A 22,091-nucleotide genomic window follows, 5' to 3' on the forward strand; every position below is an offset into this window, starting at 1 on the left:
ACAATGATATGATTTTTTGTTCTTTCTTGCCTGATACCTGATCCTTTTGACACCTCGTGACACACAGGCTGGTGTGCTTCTTCCATGTGGGCTTTGTTGCTTCTGAGCTAAATGGCCGCTTGCCTATCTTCAAATTGATGGCAATTTTTAATGCACCCTTCTGATAAAGGAATACCAAGGGGGCTTATTTATTGAAGAAACCAGCATAACAAAAATTCTGAAGTGTTTTAAATCTTTTAGTAGTTATTGAGTTTTCCACATTCATAATTGAGTTTATATTTAAGACAACTGTATGTAATCTTAAACAGGATAGTTTAGAATTTGAAGGTGTTACTTCCATTTCTTATTATACTATTTTCTAACATTTTTAGTTTACCATGTTTTTATTCCTTCATCCCCAATTAATCTCCTGGTGTTTTATTTTTATGAAGTTAATGCCTATTTAAAATTTATGAACATGTTTTCCAAGTGTATTTTTATTTGGGGCCCATAATTATTTCCTGCATTCACTTTATTAGGGATTCCGTTTCTTCCTTGCTTGCTTGCTTTCCTTCTTTCTTTCATTTAGATGCAGTGTTTCCCCAAGTGGGCAGTACTACCCATTGAGTCGCCCTGGAACGATCCAGGGGCACTACAGAAGCAGATACCTACACTTAATCCTGGATTATGGCCTGGAGTACCAACGTTTAATTGCCAGGGAGGCACTGAATTTTTTCTCTTTTTTTGTTCTTGCTTCTCAAACCTCAGTTAGAGGAAGCATATTGTACCTTCTTGCTCTCTTCCCACTCACTTTTAATTACGCTTTCATAAATTCTACCTCTTTATCTCCAATGATGTACTTAGGCAGTTTTCTCAGGTCTACCTTGCAGTTTACTCTATATCTTCTTTGGAGTTTTAAACTGTCCATTGGTGACTACAGTTTCAGTTTTCACTTCTCAAGTCCATTCGTTTGTATGTACTATCCTTTTATTATTAATTATTTTAGTCTATATTGAATAACATTTGTCATATTATATGCTCTTGCAGATAGATTAGCTTCATATTCTCACATTGACATCCTTGTTTGATGACTTCCTTGTGTGGTACATCCTGTCCTCACCAGCTCTGCTAGGTTGGGTATGCTTGTCTTTGGAGGGTCTCTGTATTGCTTCTTGCTAGCTTTCAAGCAGAAAAACATTTTGGACAAGTTTCAGATAAATGTCTTGGCTTGGAGTTGGTAGTGTACATCAGGTCCCACATCTGCTTGTGGCAAGAGTGGAGTGTCATTGCTCAGACGTATTTTTCTCCCACTTTTGCTGCTTACTGGGTGCGATTGTTCTTGTCCCCGTTTTAAGGACAGGGCTTTCTGCCAAGCTCCAGGCCATGTGCAGATAGCTCAGTCCTCCTCACAGCAGCCTGGAAAACACATTTCTCGTTATTCTGGGCCCAATCCTATGTTACTGTCTCCTTACTGCTCTATTTTAATCTCTGTTTAGAGAGACTAATTATATGCTTTTTTTCTTAATTTAGTATTGCTATATGTTTACATCAGGAGGTGGGCCTATTTTACTTCAATCTGCTATGCTTTTCTGACATTGATAATAAATTAAAACTTTTACTATGTTGTATAGGCAAGAGATAAAGCTCAGGACACACAGAACCCAGAAACAGGAATGGGAATAGTGATATAAAAGGGTGGGGGAAGGGGGGAGAGGAGGAGGAGAGAGAGGGGCTACCGATCACAATGAATGGCACATAACCACAACCCCCCCTCTAGGGGGAACAGCCAGAGGGGAATGGTGACAGTGTAAGATAAGAAAATAATAACAGTCTGTGATCTATCAAGGGGCCATGAGGTGGGGAGGGCAGGGGAGCTGATGCCAAAGGCTCAATAGAAAGTAAATGTCTAGAAAAGATGGCAGTGTATATACAAATGTGTCTGATACAATTGATGTATGGATTGTAACAAGAGTTGGAAGAGCCCCCAATAAAGTGATCTTAAAAATTTTCTTTATTATGTTACAGTTTTAATTTTAACTTGTGTTAAATTAATTGGTTATATACCGTTTCCCCAAAAGTAGGACATTCCCTGAAAATAAGACCTACTTACAGTTTTGCCTCAAGCTGAAATATAAGGCATCCCCCCGAAAATAAGGCCCCCCGAAGCTACCTTAACTCTGGAATCTAGACCGTGCCTCCATGCAGCTCACTGTTAGCCACAGTGCAGCCGTAGCAGACAGGAAGTGCGAGGTCTATTTTAATAAAACAATGAACAAATAAGACATCCCCTGAAAATAAGACCTAGCGCATCTTTGGGAGCAAAAAATTAATATAAGACACTGTCTTATTTTCGGGGAAACAGGGTAGTAGCAATTAGAATATGTTAAGAACTTTTAATACATCTGGGTTGCATCTGAAAGTGTTAGTTAATTGATGTATCTTTGTTGTTATCCCCACCCCCCCTTCTTTGCTTGGGATCAGTGCATTTCCTGACACATTTGGGTGAAGAAGAGCGAAGTAATGAAGAGAAAACTTCCGAGACTGAATTGTCTGAAACAGAAAGTTACTCTAGTCATAAGGCCTTTGTGTCTGCATCTGCCACCTCAGCCGTCAGCCCTTCCACTGACCAGAATACGGCTTCCACTGGTATTGCTCCTCTTTACTTCACTGACACTCCTGTTGGGGATTTAATTAGGAAGTGTTGATGATGAAGGGTTTAAAATATAATTAAATATATTTTCAAGTTATTCTTTTCAGGGGGAGGGTATTTAGAGATTGGAGCATTCACTCTGTGTCTTTGCACATTTCATTATAATATTTTACTTTGTCTTCTCAGAAAAGTAAAATAAATAAGGAAATGTGCAAAGACCTACAGTTGTTAGGTGCCATCGAGTTGGCTCTGACCCACAGCAACCATATGCACAACAGAACAGAACCCTGCATCGTCCCGTGCATCCTCACAGTTGTCCCCGTGCCTGAGCCCCTGGATGCAGCCACGATGTCATCCATCGTGTTGAGGGCCTTCCCTTTTTTCACCGCCCTCCATTTTACTAAACATGTCCTTCTCCAGAGACCGGTCTCTCCCGACAATATGTCCAAAGTATGTCAGACAAAGTCTAGCCATCCTTGCTTCTAAGGAGACTTTGGCCTTCCTTCTTCCAATACAGACTGTTTGTCCTCTTATCAGTCCATGGTACTTTCAATATTCTTCTCCAGCACCTCAATTCACATGCATCACTTCTTCTACGGTCTTCCTTAGCCAGTGTCCAACTTTGACATGCATGTAATGCAATGGAGAATACCATGGCTTGAGTCAGGTGCACCTTAGTCCTCAAAGAAACATCCTTGTTCCTCAACACTCTAAAGTGGTCTTGTGCGGCAGATTTACCTAATGCAATACATCTTTTGATCTCTTAGCTACTGCTTTCATAAGCATTGATTGTGCAACCGTTCTCCATTCATCATCATGTTACCTACTAGCCCAGTTGTAAGGACTCGGGCCCTCCCTCCATTGAGTTGTAATCCATAATGAAGGCTGCACTCCTTGATCTTCATCAGCAGGTGCTTCAATGTTTCCTCGCTTTCAGCACACAAGGCTGTGTCATCTTGCATTGGCTCCCTCAGATCCGAGGGCACTCAAAATGTGACGAAAGAGGAGAGGCGATGATTTCTTGGAAGACAGTTGACCGTGGTGATGTGAGTTCCACAAAGCCTGTTGGAGTGGAGACTTAGGGTTAAAAAACAAAAGGGAAGAGCATGCTCAGCACACCTTAGACTGAAAGAACCAAAGGAAAAATTCAAGCCTCAAGGTGCAATATTGAAAGATTCTGTGGGCAAAATATTGAATGATGCAGGAAGCATCAAGAGAATATGGAAAGAATACAGTCACTGTACCCAAAAGAACTAGTCTACATTCAGCCATTTCAGAAGGTAGCATATGAGCAAGAACCAGTGGTGCTGAAGCAAGAAGTCCAAGCTGCACTGAAAGCATTCGCCAAAAACAAGGCTCTAGGAACTGGTGGAATACCCACTGAAATGATTCAGGAAGCTAATGAAGCACTAGAAACACTCACCTATGGCAAGAAATTTGGAAGATGGCTACTTGGCCAACTGACTGAAGAGAACCATATTTGTATGTATTCCAAAGAAAGGTGGACCCAACAGAAAGCACAAATTATAGACTGATATCATTGATATCACATGCAAGTAAAATTCCGCTGTAGATCATCCAACAATGCTTGCAGCAGAACACTGTCAGGTTGCTGCCAGAGGCTCAGGCCAGACTCAGAAGAGGGCATGGAACAAGGGGTATCATTGCCAATGTCAGGTGGATTTTGGCTGAAAGCAGAGAATACCAGATGTTTACTGTGCCAAGGCATTTGACTGTGTGGATCATCACAAACTATGGATAACCCCAAAAAACAAACTGGATCACCTTGAGAAGAATGGGAATTCCAGAACCCTTCCTTGTGCTTATGCAGAACCTGTACATGGATCAAGAACAGAACAGGGGAATACTGCATGGTATAGAATCAGGAAAGGTGTGCATCAGGGTTGTATCTTCTCATTATGTTTAATCTGTATGCTGAGAAAATAGAGAAGCTTGATTAGATGAAGTATGTGGTATCAGGATTAGAGGAAGGCTTAATGACAGCCTTGCTTGCTGAAAGTGGGGAGGACTTGAAGCACTTGCTGATGAAGATCAAGGATTGTAGCCTTCAGTATGGATTACAACTCAGAGTAAGGAAGACCCAAATCCTCACAACTGGACTAATAGGTAACATCATGCTAAGTGGAAATAAGATTGAAATTGTCGAGAATATAATTTTACTTGGATCCACAGTCAATGCTCATGGAAGCACTAGAAAAGAGATCAAAGGACTTGTTGCATTAGGTAAATCTGCTGCACAAGACTTCTTTAAAATGTTGTAAAGCACGGATGTTACTTCAAGGACCAAGGTGCGCTTGCCCCAATCCATGGTATTATCAATCTCACCTTATATGCCTGTGGAAGGGAGTTGGACATTCAATAAGGAAGACTGAAGAAAAATTGATGCACTTGAACTGTGGTTTTGGTGAAGAATATTGAAAAAGTACCACGGATGGCCAAAAGAACAAACAATCTGTCTTGGAAGAAGCACAGCCAGAATGCTGCTTAAAGACAAGGATGGCGAGACTTTGTCTCACAGACTTTGGACATGTTGCCAGGAGAGACCAGTCCCTGGAGAAGGAACATCATGCTTGGTAAAGTAGAAGGGCAGAGAATGAGAGGAAGGCTCTCGATGAGATGGATTGAGACCCTGGCTGCAACAATGGCCTCAAACATAGCAATAATTGAGGGGGTGGCACGGGACCGGTGATGTTTTGTTCTGTTACACTCAGGGTTACTATGAGTGGAACCACCTGGATGTCACATGACAACAACCACATGCACACCTGTGTCATCCTGACACGTTCATACACTGTAGCCATGCTTCGTATCTCGGTAACATATGAAATGTTAAATATAAGCCCTGGAAATAATGTAACATTTGATTTTTATTAAAGTTGAGAAATCTAATCTGTCATCAGAACTCAAAATAATGGCTGTCATGTACTGAGCCTTTGACTTCTGCCAGACTTTGTAGTGGTTCACATCGATCCCTGTCTACGTGTGGCCTGTAAGCCAGACGCCATTGCTCTCCCCATTTTAAAGCCGAGGCTTAGAAAGGTTTTGTATCACTTCTAGTTCTGTTTCATCTGAAGGTAGCATTTAAAAATATTACCCTTTAGTTCCAATGAAACCGTTTAGCCATGTGAGTAGTAGAGTATAATAGTTGAACCATCCGCAATGGAATGATGGTTAGGTTTGGTTTTGGCTCTCAGATATTGACAACCAATAATGATACTTTTATTCAGTGTTTATAATATTTTTAATTAACCAGTTTTTTAAAAGATACTTTATTTTTTATTTTTATTAAATCATTTTATTGGGGGCTTGTACAACTCTTATCACAATCCACACATACATCCATTGTGTCAATCACATTTGTACATTTGTTTCCCTCATTATTTTCAAAACATTTGCTTTCTACTTGAGCCCCTGGTATCCACTCCTCATTTTCCCCCTTCCCTCTGCATCCCACCATGAACCCTCGATAATTTATAAATTATTATTATTTTGTCATATCTTACAATGTCTGACATCTCCCCTCACCCTCTTCTCCACCGTCGGTCCCCCAGGGAGGAGGCTATATGTAGATTCCCTGTAATCTGTCCCCCTTTTCTCCCCCACCTTCCCTCCACTCTCCCAGCATCACCATTCTCACCGCTGGTCCTGAGGAGTTTGTCTGTCCTGGATTCCCTGTGTTTCCAGTTCTTATCTGTACCAGTGTACATCCTCTGGTCTAGCCAGATTTGTAAGGTAGAATTGGGATCGTGATAGTTGGAGGTGGGAGGTGGGCGGAAACATTGAAGAACTAGAGGAAATTGTATGTTTCATCGTTGCTACCCTGCATTCTGCCTGGCCTATCCCCACCTGCAACCCCTCTGTAAGGGGGTGTCCAGGTGTCACAGATGGCTTTGGGTCTCCACCCCACACTCCCCCTCATTCACAGTGATATGATTTTTTTTGTTCTTTGATGCCTGATCCCTGATCCCTGTGACACTTTGTGATCACATGGGCTGGTGTGCTTCTTCCTTGTGGGCTTTGTTGTTTCTCAGCTAGATGGTCACTTGTTCATCTTCAAGCCTTTAAGACCCCAGAGGCTATATCTTTTGAAAGCTGGGCACCACCAGCTTAGAAAGGTATTTTAGTTGGCATTTAAACAATTGCTATTGTTTAAACAGGGCCTAAGACATGAAAACAATAATTTTCATGTTATCGGGGTCACGAGAGTGGGAGGTGGGGAGAGTGGGGAAAAAGAGGAGCTGATACCAGGGCTTAAATAGAAATAAAGATTTAGAAAATTATGATGGCAATATATGTACAAATAAGCTTGAAATAATTGATGTATAGAATGTTAATAAGAGCTGTAGGAGCCCCCAATAAAATGATTTAAAGAGAAAGAGTGAATAATGAAAGTAATATGTTTGTCTCCAAATCTCTTGGAAGTGGACATGGAATAATCATTCTTCAAGAATGAGTTGGCACCTAAAATAAACAAATAAGCAGTGTATGTTAAAGTAAAATCACTAAGAAGCTGGTTTTAAATCTTATGATTTTTTTCCCCTTCATAGTTCTTTTTAAATTCCATTTGATTTTAGTTGTCTACATCCGAGGTTAATAATTTCCATTTCCATTTCACAGCACTGTTGTGGACATTGAGTATCGTATATAAAGCATCTTGCCTAGAAGCTGTTATTCCTGTAGGTTCTTGGCCACTGGTACCCTATTCTTCCCTCCCAAGGGCCAGGGCTCACAAATGAGGTTATACAGGACTCGTGGGCTAGGTTGAAGAAAGTGTTAATTGCATTTGAGAATTTTAGCGACTTTTCTTTTGGGGAATCACTGGAGAATTTTGGGCCGAGAAGTAAAATAAGAAAATTTTGAGGAAGACTACACTGGAAGCAAGAAGCCCAAGTGGCCACAACCGTTGAATGCTTAGCTACTATAACTAAAAGGTCAGCAGTCCAAACTCATGAGCTTGGACTCCGTGGAAAGAGATGTGGTGGTCTGCTCCCATAAGATTACAGCCTGACAGTCACTCTGAATAGGACTTCCCTCAGGACACCACAGCAGCAGCAACATACAACAGTTAGGAACCTATTAAATTACTCTTACCTGTGAGATGATGAGAGCCTGGGCCCTGTGGTAGGAAAGGAAAAGAGGAACAGACATGCCAGAGACCTTCTGAATAAGGAACTGTCAGCACTCGAAGACTAAGTGGATAAAACGGAGAGAGAGAAAAACTGAAGGCTGTCTGCTCTTGTTAGCGCATACAACCAGGGCTGGTGCCTAACTCAAAAGCAATGCGAGTTGAGTTGTGATGGTTAGGTTGATGCTAAGATCAATGTTTGACCATAGGCAGCACAGTTTAAACATAGGAGTGGAGCTTGGATGAGAGCGTCAGGCTTGAAAACATGTTTAACTGTGCAGTTGAGCTAGGCAAGTGCATCTGTTCGCTGTGAGAAGAAACCACAGCCCACTGCTGTTGAGTGAATCCCATTGCATAGCTACCCTAAGATAGCAGAGCTCTGTAGGGTTTCCATGACCAAATCTTTACCGCAGCAGACAGCCTCATTTATCACCTGAAGAGTGCAGGTAGTTTTGAACTTCCAGCCTTTTGGTCAGCAACCCAACCCTTAGCCTACTGGACTGCTACCAGAAGAGAAAAATGCCAAGGCCCCAACTTGGTAACAACAAGTGAGCCAAGTTTAGAGGAGGGATTTGCAAGAAGTCAGTGGCTTCACAGTTCCGTGTGCCACCAGAAAGTCAAGAGTGAAGGCTGAGTCCTAGGACTTTGGGACCTTTAGTACAGTCTCAAGAGTAGAAAAGGTGGGTTGGGGACAAAGGTAGACCCCAAAAGCTAAAAAAATTAAAGATTTTTATATATAAATTAGGTTAATGAAAAAACTGCCCTGTAATTTTTATTAATAATGTTCTTTTCTTTTTTAAAGGTATGAATAACAGTCATGAGTTGCATGAGAGGTAAATATCCTAGGGGTTTTAAATCACTATTTTTCCTTAAGCAGAAATGATGTGTTTTGGGAATTTTGTTATTCACATTTATATGAAATCGCATACTACACGTTTAAGTGATTTAAAGACTATAATAAGTACCCGGTGGGAATGGGTGCTCCGGAACCCCCGAAGTCTTGTTATCTTCTCTCCCTTACCCTCGGATCATAGGGGTTCTGTGAGGTACAGCTGACTTGATGGCAGTAAGTTTGGTTGCTCTCTCTTTTTTTGGTTACTATTTTATTATAAGTAATTAGAATACAATAGTCTACATTTGTTCCATTTGCTTTTACTAAATAGATTTTAAATTTCAGCAGGCAAGACTTATAGAGGTTTTCTTCTGGGCCTGTGTCTGATTTATTTAGAGTACCTACCAACATCAATTACTATTATCTTCCCTGCGCCATCCCACCCTTCATCCCCCATCTCCCCCCCCACGTATTGCAGTGACAATACTAGAGGACATGGCAGCTATGTCTATCCCTTGAGGTTCACCGCTGCTCCTGGAGGACATGGTTTTACTTGTGCATTGTTGCTTCAGGTCATGAAGTGGTAGACACTGACTTGTAGTTCTCCAATTGCGTGTGCCTGTGCAGTGTTCCAGCAGATCCGCTCCACATGACTGGACTGAGCGATATTGCAGACATCATTGATGACCTGATTACAAAGGATGGGGTCTCCAGTGAAGAGCTTGGCTTAACAGAACAGCAAGCTAAGACTTTCTCCAGGTAATCACTGAGTGATGAGCCATTTAATGTCTGGCTTTAAAATGTTCAAACTGGACCATATTTTAATGAACCAGATCCCGAGTGTAGAAGGTTGTTTTTTTCTTCATCAGTACACTTGGTGCGTCACCCCTCCTTTCTCCAGCAGTCTATACACTAGTCTCATTTCATAATATAGCACATCTTGAGAGTTTTCTAAGGCCTCAGCAGTCTTGAGTAAACCCTAGGTCTTCCTAATAATCAATGATTGAAATACTCTAAACAGTACCCTATGCCATGAGATTAAGTAGCTTTTCTGTGGAACATTAAGTTGACGTGTTTTTCCTTGCAATCCTTCCTGGGCTAAGAAATGGTTCCTGATAGAATGAAGGCTGGCCATGCCTCATGCTTCCCTAAAATGTGTGCACTTCGTGGTAATTTTAGATCAAATAGTCAACCTTATGAATTGCCAGCTGTGCTTCTTTATAACTACCAGTACCACCCCCCAAAAAACCAAACTCAGCACTGTAGAGATCATCTGTAACTTCAATTTTAATACATTTCACTGAGATGGTACATTGAGCTGAGTTAAGCTAGGATATAAAGAAGTATCATCTCATTCTCAAACACTTCTTTATATCCTGCTTTGATTCACCTTATCATCTCAACATCATGAAACATGTTGTAGTTGAACTTAGAAAGCTGTTACTGGGGAAAAAAAAGAAAGGCAATTTCTATATAATTAGGATTATCTGCTGTATCATGACTTCATTGTCAAGACTACATAGACTTTAATCCCCTTGTAAAATACATTTAGTTAGCTTCAGTCACATGTATAAAAATTGGTCCTTTTTAAAAGATTATGATTATTCTATGGATATTTCATCAATATGACAGCTATCAAGAAGCAGAATAAAGAGGAAATGGCAGTAAATGGAGATGAAACAGAAAGTGTATGAATGGTTGAATATAAAACTGGTCATCTGTTCCATAAACTTCAGCCAATTCACAATTTTAAGAAAGAATTGGAATAAGAACAAAATATGATTTTCACTCAGTGGGAGTCAGCGGAGAGTTTAACGCCTGACTATAGGAGCCGGAGTCAGCAGCTCAAATGCAGGGGCTGCGGTTGAGTGCAGGAGAGCAGGGTTGGGCAAACACAAGAGGCTGTCGGCAGAGCATGGTGGCTTTTCCATTAGGTGACTGAGTGGATGGTAATTTCATTACCAAGACTGAGAATGCAGTGTGAGCTCTCGAAAGTGCCGGGAGAGCACTCTTTGGAATTGGTCATAGAGATTTATTTAAGCAGGGGATGGAGGGTGGGGGACAGAGGAGTTGGGGACAGCTGTCAAGACTGTAAGGGCAGTAGGGCAGTGTGGAGCTGACCCAATGTCAGTATTTCCAGTAGCACCCAGGCTTGACCTTTTGTTTGGAAGATGCACAGGACTCCACACATAATCATACCCTTGGTTATAATTTATTACAGCAAAGGGGGTCAAAGGAAAATCAGTCAAATGTAAAAGAGTCTTGGGGCCAAGTCTGGAGGTAACTAAACCTAAATTCCCAAGAATCCTCTTTAGGGGGATCCCAGGTGGCCCACAATGACAACATGTGTGCCATGTTGACTACAAGTTCAACACTCAGCCAAGGTTTTTTTACTGAGGGCTATACATGTAGGCCTCGTCTGCCCAGGGTGTACCAGGCTCCCAGACTCCCAGAAGAAATCAAGTGCTCCTCAGAAGCCACATGGTTTGTTCGTGGTTTAGGCACAGGGGTCACTTTGTGCAGTTTGGGAATGGTGAGAACCTTTCCAAAATCCAAGTTCCCAGGTGCCAGCCAGGACCCACCCTGTAAGTAGACCCTTGCAAGGACGGTAGTTGTAGGCCTGCTACGGCCACCCTAGTCTTTACTGGCCCTTTTGAAGGAGAGAGAGGGAGGAGGACTAGGTGAAAAAGGACTAGGGAGGAGGACTAGGAGGACTAGCATGCAGTTAAAAAGAAAGCTTCCGCCAGGTCAGTAGTGACCACAGTCAAGTTCCACCAGAGAAATCTTGTGGAAATAGGGACCTGTCATATCACTGCCATGCTCAAATCTTCCCTAATAAGCAGCATTTAGTTGCAGTGCTTAGTGCATGACAGGTATAAACCCATGTGATATCTGCCTGCTGAACTTGTCAGGATCCGGCACACTTCTGACAGACGTTCACAAAGAACTGAGAAGGAGAGGAGGGAGATTCGCATCTGGATGAAAAGAAAACGAAAGGAGAGGATGGCGGAGTACCTGGATCAGCTGGCAGAAAAGAGAGGGCGGGAGCACGAGCCTTTCTGCCCCAGGACCCGTCCAGTAAGTCTCAGGGGGGAGGCATTATCAAAGGGTCTGGGCCGCTTTCCTTACGTTAGGAAAACCGAGGAAATGGCCTTACCAAACTATAGTAGGATGTCCTACGAACTAGGTCTGTTGAGCTATTTTAAATATTGTTTTCCCTCCCAAGCTGATTATGGCTTTAGCATTAACCAAGTAAAGTGACCAAATGGAGCTGTTCTTCAATTTTCCAGGAGCTTCAACGTCAACCCAAAGACTGCATGAATATTAAAACCATTTTTCTAATTTAAAAATCTATTTTCTATTTATATTTCTATTTAAAAATACACAAAAATTATGCTCCCATCATATACCAACAGAACAGTGGTATATTTGTGTGTGTACAATTTTTGTTTTCATTGACCATTTAAACTATCTAGTATATACATAGCCCTGACAACATTGCCCTGACTAGATGGAGTACTTTTCTTCAAAAGATGAAGCCTAGCTACTTGGATAATCACATAATTGGGAAAATCACATTTAGCTTATCCGTAGGTTAAAGTTCATCTTTTACTTGTAATACGTAATAAAACGTTTTTCAGCATCACTGGGAGGAAACCATGAATGAGTTTCCTAGGCCAGGTTGTCCCATGTAAGCACCACAGAGGGTACAAAAGAGTGCAGCTCCCCTTTCAAAAGTGAGTGTCGCCTTGTACCCATCTGTCTCTGGGGAAAGCACGCTGAGAGTAAAATAACCTTTTCGTGACCTTAAGGGCTAATGAAAGTGTTTGTGTGTTCATATTCCCCTACCCACGGGGGTGGGGGGGGGTGTTCCAACATCACCCCCTTATAGTCAGCCAAATGAACTCTGGGCATAGGGACTGCGTGGTTCGCAGACGTTTGTGTCAGGATTGCAGGCACTTGTTTTGACTTGGGTGAAGTTAGAGGGTTAGTCAAGGAGTGCTGGTGGCACAGTGGTTGAAACCCTCCGCGGCTACCTCGAAGTTGGCAGTTCAAGCCCACCCACATGAGACAAAGGTTGACAGACTTCTTTCACCAAATTACAATCTTGGCAGTTCTCTGGGGGATCTACCCTTCTCTGTAGGGCTATTATGAGTTGGAATTGAGTCGCTGAAAATCGCTTTGGAGTTATAGGATTAAAAACCAAACCTCCTGCAGTCAGGTGAATCCTGTAGCGACCCCATAGGACAGAGTACAACTGTGTAACCGGATTTCTAAGGCAGTCCTTTCCGAAGCAGACTGCCACATCTTTCTCCCCAAGAAGCTGCTGGGTGGGGATTACGGACCTTTCACTTAGTGGCCCGTTGGTTTACCCTCTGTGCCGCCAGGGTTCTCTTTAGTAAGGGAGTCATGCAATTGAAGGCGCGCTTTGGCAGTCCACATGGCTAAGTACAAGACTGCGAACTGAATGGAGGCTGTTGGAAGTCGCCCAAAGGCCCCTCAAAAGGCAGGCATGACACCTGGTTCCTAGCCTTGAGAGCCATCTGGAGCATTTCTACTGTACACCTACGGGGTTGTGCCACGACTTAGAACAAACCACAGTGATGTACTTTAAAGTTTGACATAAATGTCCATCAAAAGAAGTAAGGATTTTCTTTGTTACTGTTTCTAAAAAAGCCCTTGATACGGTGAGTTCACATGGACGTGTATGTAGAGGAGCGTAGCTGTCAGACTTGACCTCATTAGTAACTCACACCAATAACAAGTTTTTCAGGAATAAGATGTGTGTATCTGTCACTGTTCTTTGGCCTTACAGTGCATACGTTTTGCAGTTTACAAGTTGCAGTGAGTTCCCTTCAGTAGGTTTCTGGAAAGCATTTTAAAAACATTAAAAGGCCTCATTTCTGCTTCACCAGCCGAGTTCCTGGCAGCTCGTGCTAGCTCGGTGTGGGTGTCCTCTCTCGCACAGGTGCCGTTTGTCATTTCAAATGCAGCCCGACCGGTGCTTATCCACGTCACTAGGAAAGTAGATGTTGCACCCTAATGATTAAATTGGATGTTACTTTAATTACATCATGCTTCAATTTAACATTTTTATGTTTTGTGCTTGGGTAGAAAGCTTCATCAATAATGGTAATGTTTACACTGTTGCTAAGTGGCACAATTATGTTTTAACCTCTTGATAAAATGGAGTAGTGAAATTTCTAATTTTAGAGGGATTATGATTTCATTATTTGAACTGAACAAGAGTGAACTAACTGGGTATTTCTCTACAGTTTTACCTGACTTCACGGGAACTCAGGCGAAGACAGAAGATGAAGCATGAAAAAGACAGGTGAGTGTGGTAGCTGCCCCCGAGCTTGCTCTAGCTGTTCCCTCAGCGTAGATAGTACCTTCAAACAAAACAAAAGCCATTGCTGCTGAGTGGATACTCACAACGACCCTATAGAACATATTTAAACTGCCCCATAGGGTTTCCAAGGAGTAGACTGTAGGCTTATACCTTTCTCAGTGGCTATTCCATCCAAAACTTTATGACAATATTAAAAATCTGCCCAACTATTTTGTGGGTTTTTTAAAACTTTTATTATTTTAAGCTTAATTTATTCCCGAGCCATGAGTTTTTGCTTCTTCAGTTTCTTCTGGGAAATCTTTTTCTTCCGTGCAACCTCCTCTTCTGGTTTGGGAACAGTTTTTTCCTTTTCAGTCAGGATCATCTCAGTGTGGCAGGGGGCGCTCATGTGTGGGTTGATCTACACATGAGCTCTGTGAGTTCGGAGGCGCATCTTGCGGGCTTTCATCACCTGGATGTGCTCAATGACCAGAGCATCCACATCTAAACCCTTCAGTTCAGCATGACTTTCTGCATTTTTAAGCATGTGCAGCAAAAATTCAGCACTCTTTTTGGGCCACCGACCCTGGGTCCAACCCCCCTGTTTGGTCTGGGCACACCGACCAACACCACCATTGTAACGTCGGAAGGGCACACACTGCTTCTACAGAGCGACGTCTTTCAAGTGTTTGGTGGCTTTCCGGATGTGCATGCCTTTGCTGGCTTGGGCAGTTTCACGGGTGTTCTTGAAGTGAACCCGGAGGTTCGACCGTCTTGATTTGCAGGATTTGTAGGGTTTTCTGGGTCAAGTGAGTAGCAAACCATATTGGTGGGTCACCTCAGGCCGCTACAGTTAGAACTATTTTGTGTATTAATGATAGTTGTCTGATAGTAGCAAATGCCAAGGTGCAAGATAGGCTGAATGTTAGCTGTGATGGTTAAGGTTATTTGCCAGCGTGGCTGGCCATGATTCTTAATAGTTTGGCAGTTATTAATTAGGTGATTTGGCAGTTATATGGTGATGTAATTTAGAAGTTATTTATTGAAGTCATCCTCCATTTTTGTGATCTGATATGGTCATTCTCCATTTTCACATAATGCTGATTTTTACGTAACAACTTGGTCTTTGGAACGTAACCATGTGTTTAAGCAAGGATTAGGTATAATCTTTATTGCACTGGGGATGATCATGTTTGTTGCACTGGGATGATCATGTTTGTTGCACTAGGTGTGATCATGTTTGTTGCACTGGGATGATCATGTTTGTTGCACTGGGATGATCATGTTTGTTGCACTGGGGATGATCATGTTTGCTGCACTGGGAGTGATCATGTTTGTTGCACTGGGATGATCGTGTTTGTTGCACTGGGGGTGATCATGTTTGTTGCACTGGGGGTGATCATGTTTGTTGCACTGGGTGTGATCATGTTTGTTGCACTGGGTGTGATCATGTTTGTTGCACTGGGATGATCATGTTTGTTGCACTGGGGATGATCATGTTTGTTGCACTGGGGATGATCATGTTTGTTGCACTGGGATGATCATGTTTGTTGCACTGGGATGATCATGTTTGTTGCACTGGGGATGATCATGTTTGTTGGTGTAGACCGGTCTGTCTTCCATGATGCAGCTGATAGGTTTGCACCACTGTAGGAGTCTTGTTTTTTAAAATTGTCCCCTTTTTGGTCAATAAAGAAATGAAAGAATTCTTTACTAAGGGGAGATGGGGGAAAGACTCACTAACTTTCTGTTTGTTTCTACAAATACATTTTGTTTCTAGCAACAAAGATATACTACTTTACAGAACCCCCCACCCCCCAAATCCACATTCAGATATTCCCTGTCTAGGATATAAATCTTAACAAAATCTTACAAAATCTGGTATACCAATGCTTGGGGACACATCCAGTCAGGGTATCTTTTCACATTAGATCTTTTATAATTTTTTAAATTGAAAGATCATTTTATTGGGAGCACTTATAACTCTTACAACAATCCATACATCAGTGATATCAAGCGTATTTGTACCTATGTTGCCGTCATTCTTTTCTGGACATTTACTTTCTACTGAGCTCTTGGTGTCTGTTTCTCTTTTTTCCCTAATCTTCTCCCCGACACCCCTGTGACCCTTGATAAATTATTTTTATTTTTATATCTTACACCGACTCCTGTCTCCCTACCCCCATGGTTTCTGTTGTTCGTCCCCTGGAGGGTGTGTGTGTGTGGTTATCTGTCGGTCATTGCAGTCGGTTCCCTCTTCTCCCCATAGGACTCACTACCTTTTTATAAGTTTGTCTTCCAGTATTTACTCCACATCATCGTATGACTTTTATTTCTGTTGTTTCCTTCTTCCTCACTCCCAAGACCATAATTCTAGTACCATCAACAATACTATATGATAAGCTACAGAAGTCTAATGAACAGAAGTATTTTTTTAAAGCATCAGAAAAAGTACATGTTAGATGGTCTCATATACTCTGTTCCCTCAAGAACTGGACAGAATTCTTTTAGTAATTGGTGTTTGCTTTTGCATCTGAAGGTTGCTACTCTCTGATCACTACAGTCGTCGAATCTCACAAGCATACAGTCTCATGAATGAACTGCTCTCTGAATCTGCCCAGAAACCACTGCCTCAGAAAGGCAGAACTGCTCAGGTTCCCAGAAAGCACCGCTCAACTGGTCCAAACGGGTAAGGCATGTTTTGGAATGATACTGTCAGGCTACTTTTGTGAGCCCCGTTTGGCATGTCTGCATCTACCGTGCTCAGAGTTATGATAATGAAGTAAAGACAAAAATAGCTCACAAATGTGACATCTTTGGAAATGTGTAGAATCACCAAAAGCCAAAATGACTTTAAACCTTTACCTTAGATTTAACAATGTACTTTAGGATACTGAATGTGATTCTGATAGCTGCTCAATCTGGTTTTATTTTCCGGTTGTTTCTTTATTGTGTCTGTAATGCCTCCTACTCACCCTTTCTGTTTCTCACTTGCCATCTTCACTCACAGAAACAGCCATCCCCACGGCTCCTCTCCTTCACAAACTACATTTACCTTCATAGTAATGGCCTTCAGTAGGTTTGGCAATGAATCTATTAAGCTAGAATTAAACAGCGTACTTCAGAAAATTATCCAAGTATAAAGTGGCTTATATTTAACATTTCTTTGAAATATTAACATTTTTCACTGATATGATAAACAAATGTACAAAATGACGTCTGTAGGTAAGCCATAAAGTGGACATGAGTTGACATTAAGTACAATGTTGTTAAAAATGATCACCTTTGGACCCAAAACAAAACAAACAAAAAGTATATCAATGGGAATGAGGGGGAGGGCAGAGTGGAGCTCCAAAGCCCATCAGTAGTCATTTGGACATCCCATGTCAGAACGGCCACAAGGAACAGAAGCGCCAGTCAGCATGCGGTATAGCACGGATGAAACACACACCTTTCTCTGGTTCTTTAATGCTTACTAACCACCCCCCCCACACCCATCCACCCCAAACATACACTACCATGACCCCAATTCTGTCTTACAAATATGGCTAGACCAGAACATGTATGCCAGTACAGAAAAGAGCTCGCAACACAGGGAATCCAGAACAGATAAAGGGGAGCAGTGATACTAGGAGGGAGTAAGGGGGAACCAATCACAATGATCGATATATGGCGTCCTTCCCAAGGGGTCAAACAGCAGAAAAGTGGGTGAAGTGAGATGGCGGTCAGTGTAAAACATGAAATAAAGAAAAGAATGAATTATAAATTTTCAAGGGGGTATGGGTGAGGAAGGGGAAGGGAGGGGGTGGGGAATAAGCTAATGCCAGGGGGTCAAGTAGAAAGAAATGTTTTGAAAAAGATGACAACATATGTATAGATGTGTTTGTCAGAATGGATATGTGTATGGATTGTGATAAGAGCTGTAAGAACCCCCAGTCAAGTGATTTTTAAAAAGATCACCTTTGAGAAACCACTATCCCAGTCAAAACTGAACCAGCTTTGTTCCACCCCAGCTGGGAATTGGTAGCCCTTGCTGACAGTGAACAGTTAGGATTACACACAATAGCATATAACCTACAATTTGTCTAGAGGAAATGCTGCATCAAATTCAAACAAAATCAGATCACTGGTGTGTATAACTTGGACTGCAAAGTACTAGAGGATTTCCCTGAAACCTTCCTAGAATAAAGGAGAATATAAGTACCTAAATAACTACCAACGATATGAAGAAGTTGAAATGGAATGATAATCAAAAACCATTTTTAAAAGGAAAGAAGGTGGTTGAAATACTAGTTACAAAGATAGTTTATTGGGGGTTACTATATGCTAAATGCATCACTAAGCAACGTCAAGTGAGTGAATTAATCAGGGGCTGTCACCTGGGCTTTTTGAAATATTAAAATTTATCACTGATATAAGAATCTAGGAACATAATCATGTAATTTTTACTTTAGAACAAATCAGTATGGTCACAATTTTCCAATCAATCGACCTGGCAAAATCAGCTATCAAACAAAACCGAGAGATAGTGCAAACGGAATCCCTCGGGAACAACAGTGTCACGGTTCACTTTGGCAAGGAGGTAAGTCTTTAAACCTTTTACACTGGGTTTCTAAGTAAGAGCTGTACCTCTCCAGTAAAAAAAAAAAGCAGTTATCACCTTAACAAAACACAAGGAATTGATAAAGCCTTAGTAGTACTGGGATTTTATTCTATTTCTTTAAAATAAAACAATCCTAATACCAAGGGCTCACGTAGAAAGAAATATTTTGAAAATGATGATGGCAACATATTACAAAAGTGCGTGACATAATGGAGTTGTACAAGCCCCCAATAAAATGATTTTTTTTTTAAAAAAAGAGCTGTATGAAGCCCCAACAAAATGATTTAACAAAATAAAATAAAACAATCCTAGTAAACCTTTAAAATTCTTATGCTTTCTGTAACAGAAATTGAGCCGTCCATAAATCAGTGGATACAACTTAGTCCCAGCATCTGTTTCTGTTTGAGTGTGTGGCTGCAGATGTAGGCACTTTCAGAAATCCAGTCCTTAGCGTGGGGAGGCGCGAGCACACAGCCCGAGAGCCTCAGGTTGAAATCATGTCCTGTTTTCATTACTCTGGAACATCCTTTTCCCCAGAGACGGGCTCTCCTGATCACATGTCCAGTGTGTGAGACTGCGCTGCCTCAGTGTTGGTGTTGCTTCTCTGTCTCATGGTCTCCCTGCTTCTGTCTGTACTTTTTGCGAAACAGACTTCCTTATTCTTCTGGCCGCCATGGTACAATACCATAATTCAAATGCATCGGTGTAGTCTCCCTTATTTATCATCCAGCTTTGACATGCATGAGGCGATTGAGTATACCATGATTTGGGCGGATCTTAGTTGTCAAGTCTGGTCAGCAGATTTTTTTTTAAACTGCTGCTTCCAGGAGTAATGAAATCTTTAACAACTTTAATCTTTTCTTGGTTTATCATAATATTGTCTGTTGGTCCAGGTTTTGAATTTTGGTTTTCTTTTTACTGAGTTGTAATCCATACTGAAAGCTGTAGTCTTTGACTTGTACCCCAGGTTTCCAAATTTGAGTGTCCATTGGAATCACCTGGGAATCTGTGAAGCTACAGATATGTGGGCTTTTTGCAATTCAATTAACCAGAATCTCAAGGGAGAAGAACCCAGGGATCTGTAGTTTCACCAGATCCCCAGGTGATTCTAAAGATCAGTCAGGTTTGGGAACCTTGGACCTGAAGCCCTAGGAATTTCAGGCCACATTCTATCCCATCTTTGGGTATTTGCCTAAATTGACTAATCAACTAGAGAGGGGAATTATACTTAATAGTCTTAGTTCTTAACATCTCCACTTTCCATCTCCCTCATGCTCCTTGTCACAATTTAGAAAGCACTTCCACACTTAGGATATTCCCCTAGCAGCTGTCCACCAGAACCCTGCTGAGTAGGCAGGGCAGCTGTTAACCCCATTTTATAGCTGAGAAAACAGTTTTAGCAAAGTTAAGTGACGTTCCCAGATCTTCTTAGAAAAATGAAAATGATAGTTTCAGACAGGCATAGATGTCAAGCATTTGTTAACACATAACTATATTTTGTAGAACTAATGAAGAAAAAATGTTTATATGCCCCATAAAAATGGGAAATAAGAAGTAGTCGAATTCTGTTATGTCTGTGTCCACGTGTGAAAATGGCACAGGAGCATTTTCTGACCTTCTCTGGCTGCACAAGGGAGAAGAGCATCCAGCTCCACACCAGCCCAGGCTCGCTGCCACGAGGCGAGGGTCAGACATGCCTTCACCCTCCGTTTTGCTTCACCCTGTTCTGACCCCAACCATCCCTCCTATGACACTCTTACTTTTCTACTAGGTTTGATCATTTGCTGCAGTGGCACAAAACTCACAGGCAACACTCACAATTATGGGAGTTGATGAGGAAGGTTAACGGGATCAGAAAACATTAACAATACAGTCCTCAGTCCATAGCAACACCGTTCTCGGTCAGCTGCCAAGTCTCTCTCTGATCTTTAGCTGCTCAGTCACATGGTCCATTGGCCCCTGCCTCTGTGGGCCAGAATTTTGGTGTTCTCCTCTGCTGTCTCATGGTCTCCTTGCCTTGGCCTCTGTGCACCCACCACTCCAGGCAGAGATTTCTGACGCGTTCCTCTGATGGCTCTTCTTCTTTGATGAGCCTAGGAATTCTCTCCCTCCACTTCTGAGATGATCCTTTTGTATGTAAAGGAATGACAACCCAAACTGACCATTATTAGTGTTTCACATGCTCTGTTTGCATGGTCCCACTCATTAGTGGGAGTTACAAAGACAAGGATAGAGAAGAGCCATATTAGGAAATGTCACTTCACCCACACCACTACATCCTTTATTTGAAGATTCATTTGCCAGTTATTGCATCTCTCTTCAAGTATGTCAAATCCACTATTTAATTCACCTATCAAGTGTTCAGTCAATGACTGATTTCCAGAAGTTTTATTTAATTCCTCTTCTAGTCTCTTCCCCATGTGTGCATTAAAACCCCAGCCCCATAGCTTTTTGGATCAATTTGAATGCTAGAGTTATCATTCCCTATCCTAATTTTATGTTAGTAGCAGATACTCTGTAGATAGTTATCCTAGCTTTATTTTCTTTCTCAGTTTCGTCTTTTGTAAAAAAAAATTAAATATCTAGCAGTATATCTAGTTTAATAGACAGAATGGCCCCAAACCAATGTTATCCCCCACTAAACAGCAGAAAATATGCACATTTTAATTATATATATTTTTAATATTTTTTTGTAAACGTTCCAAAGGTGTAGAATTTCATGATTTGAAATGAGTTATGATCGAGTGTGGCTTGCCCATGGGAAGGAAGCACTAGACATATGCTCAATTGTCCCATGGCAGCCCTGCCTGCGAGGGCAAAAATGAGATGGCTCGGTTTCTAGCTTGGGTGATTTATTTCTAGACTGTGCCCACCAACCACTACAGAAAAGGAACTGGGGTTCCTTTTAGGGTGGCAAAGGTAGTGGATTCAATTTTCTAGTTGAGTTTTAGATTCTGTGGACAGTGCCTGGTGATAGTTGTAAAGAAACTGAGTGGCAGTCTGCATGGTCCCACCAGGAAGAATGCTTCTGCTCTGAGGGACGGACGCCTGTGACTTCGTCAGCCTGGTTTCCACTGTGGGTTTCCTTTTGATGTGTCACGTAGCTTTCACTTCAGAAGGCATTTGCTGTCCAATCTGAAGTCTGGCTATCCCAAATGAAAGATCAAGAAATACACTCGAAACGGAACAGAATGAAATGGCAAAGCCATCCCCAGGTGAACCGAGGTACGAGAAAGCTAGTGGTCATTTCCAGGTGTAGCTTCCCCACAGATGAGGGTTTATCCTGTGAACCTTGATTTCCACAGACTTGGTGATAGTTTGGCTTTAAAAAAAAAATCGTTTCATTGGCATATAATTCACATACAGTGAACCCTCATTTATCGTGGTTAATCGGTTCTAGACCCTACCGTGATAAATGAAATTCCGCGAAGTAGGATTCCGTATTTGTAAATCAAATATTTTCGTAGTTAGAGCTAGAGGACATGAAAAAACACCCTTTAGTCACCATTACACTCGTATTACCCAATTTATTAAACAAAAAAGGGAAAA

The 22,091-nt window shown here is 41.7% G+C and overlaps 1 protein-coding gene and 1 pseudogene across 1 annotated transcript in view; one reads left to right on the plus strand and one right to left on the minus strand.

Annotated features, from left to right (window-relative positions):
* Positions 1 to 22,091, plus strand: part of CPLANE1 (ciliogenesis and planar polarity effector complex subunit 1) — a 123,552-nt gene that overhangs the window by 91,842 nt on the left and 9,619 nt on the right. Inside the window, exons 45-51 of the mRNA XM_045285257.1 lie at positions 2,461 to 2,625; positions 8,578 to 8,608; positions 9,235 to 9,366; positions 11,520 to 11,685; positions 13,884 to 13,942; positions 16,479 to 16,628; positions 18,394 to 18,521. Coding sequence (XP_045141192.1) covers positions 2,461 to 2,625; positions 8,578 to 8,608; positions 9,235 to 9,366; positions 11,520 to 11,685; positions 13,884 to 13,942; positions 16,479 to 16,628; positions 18,394 to 18,521 — 831 coding nt within the window. The remainder of the gene's footprint in view (positions 1 to 2,460; positions 2,626 to 8,577; positions 8,609 to 9,234; positions 9,367 to 11,519; positions 11,686 to 13,883; positions 13,943 to 16,478; positions 16,629 to 18,393; positions 18,522 to 22,091) is intronic.
* On the minus strand, positions 14,211 to 14,764 carry LOC105979965 (annotated as a pseudogene).

The sequence above is a fragment of the Echinops telfairi genome, unplaced genomic scaffold, assembly GCF_000313985.2.
Source record: "Echinops telfairi isolate 266 unplaced genomic scaffold, ASM31398v2 ScPeMD7_7469;HRSCAF=8507_1, whole genome shotgun sequence".
NCBI classification, from domain to species: Eukaryota; Metazoa; Chordata; class Mammalia; order Afrosoricida; family Tenrecidae; genus Echinops; species Echinops telfairi.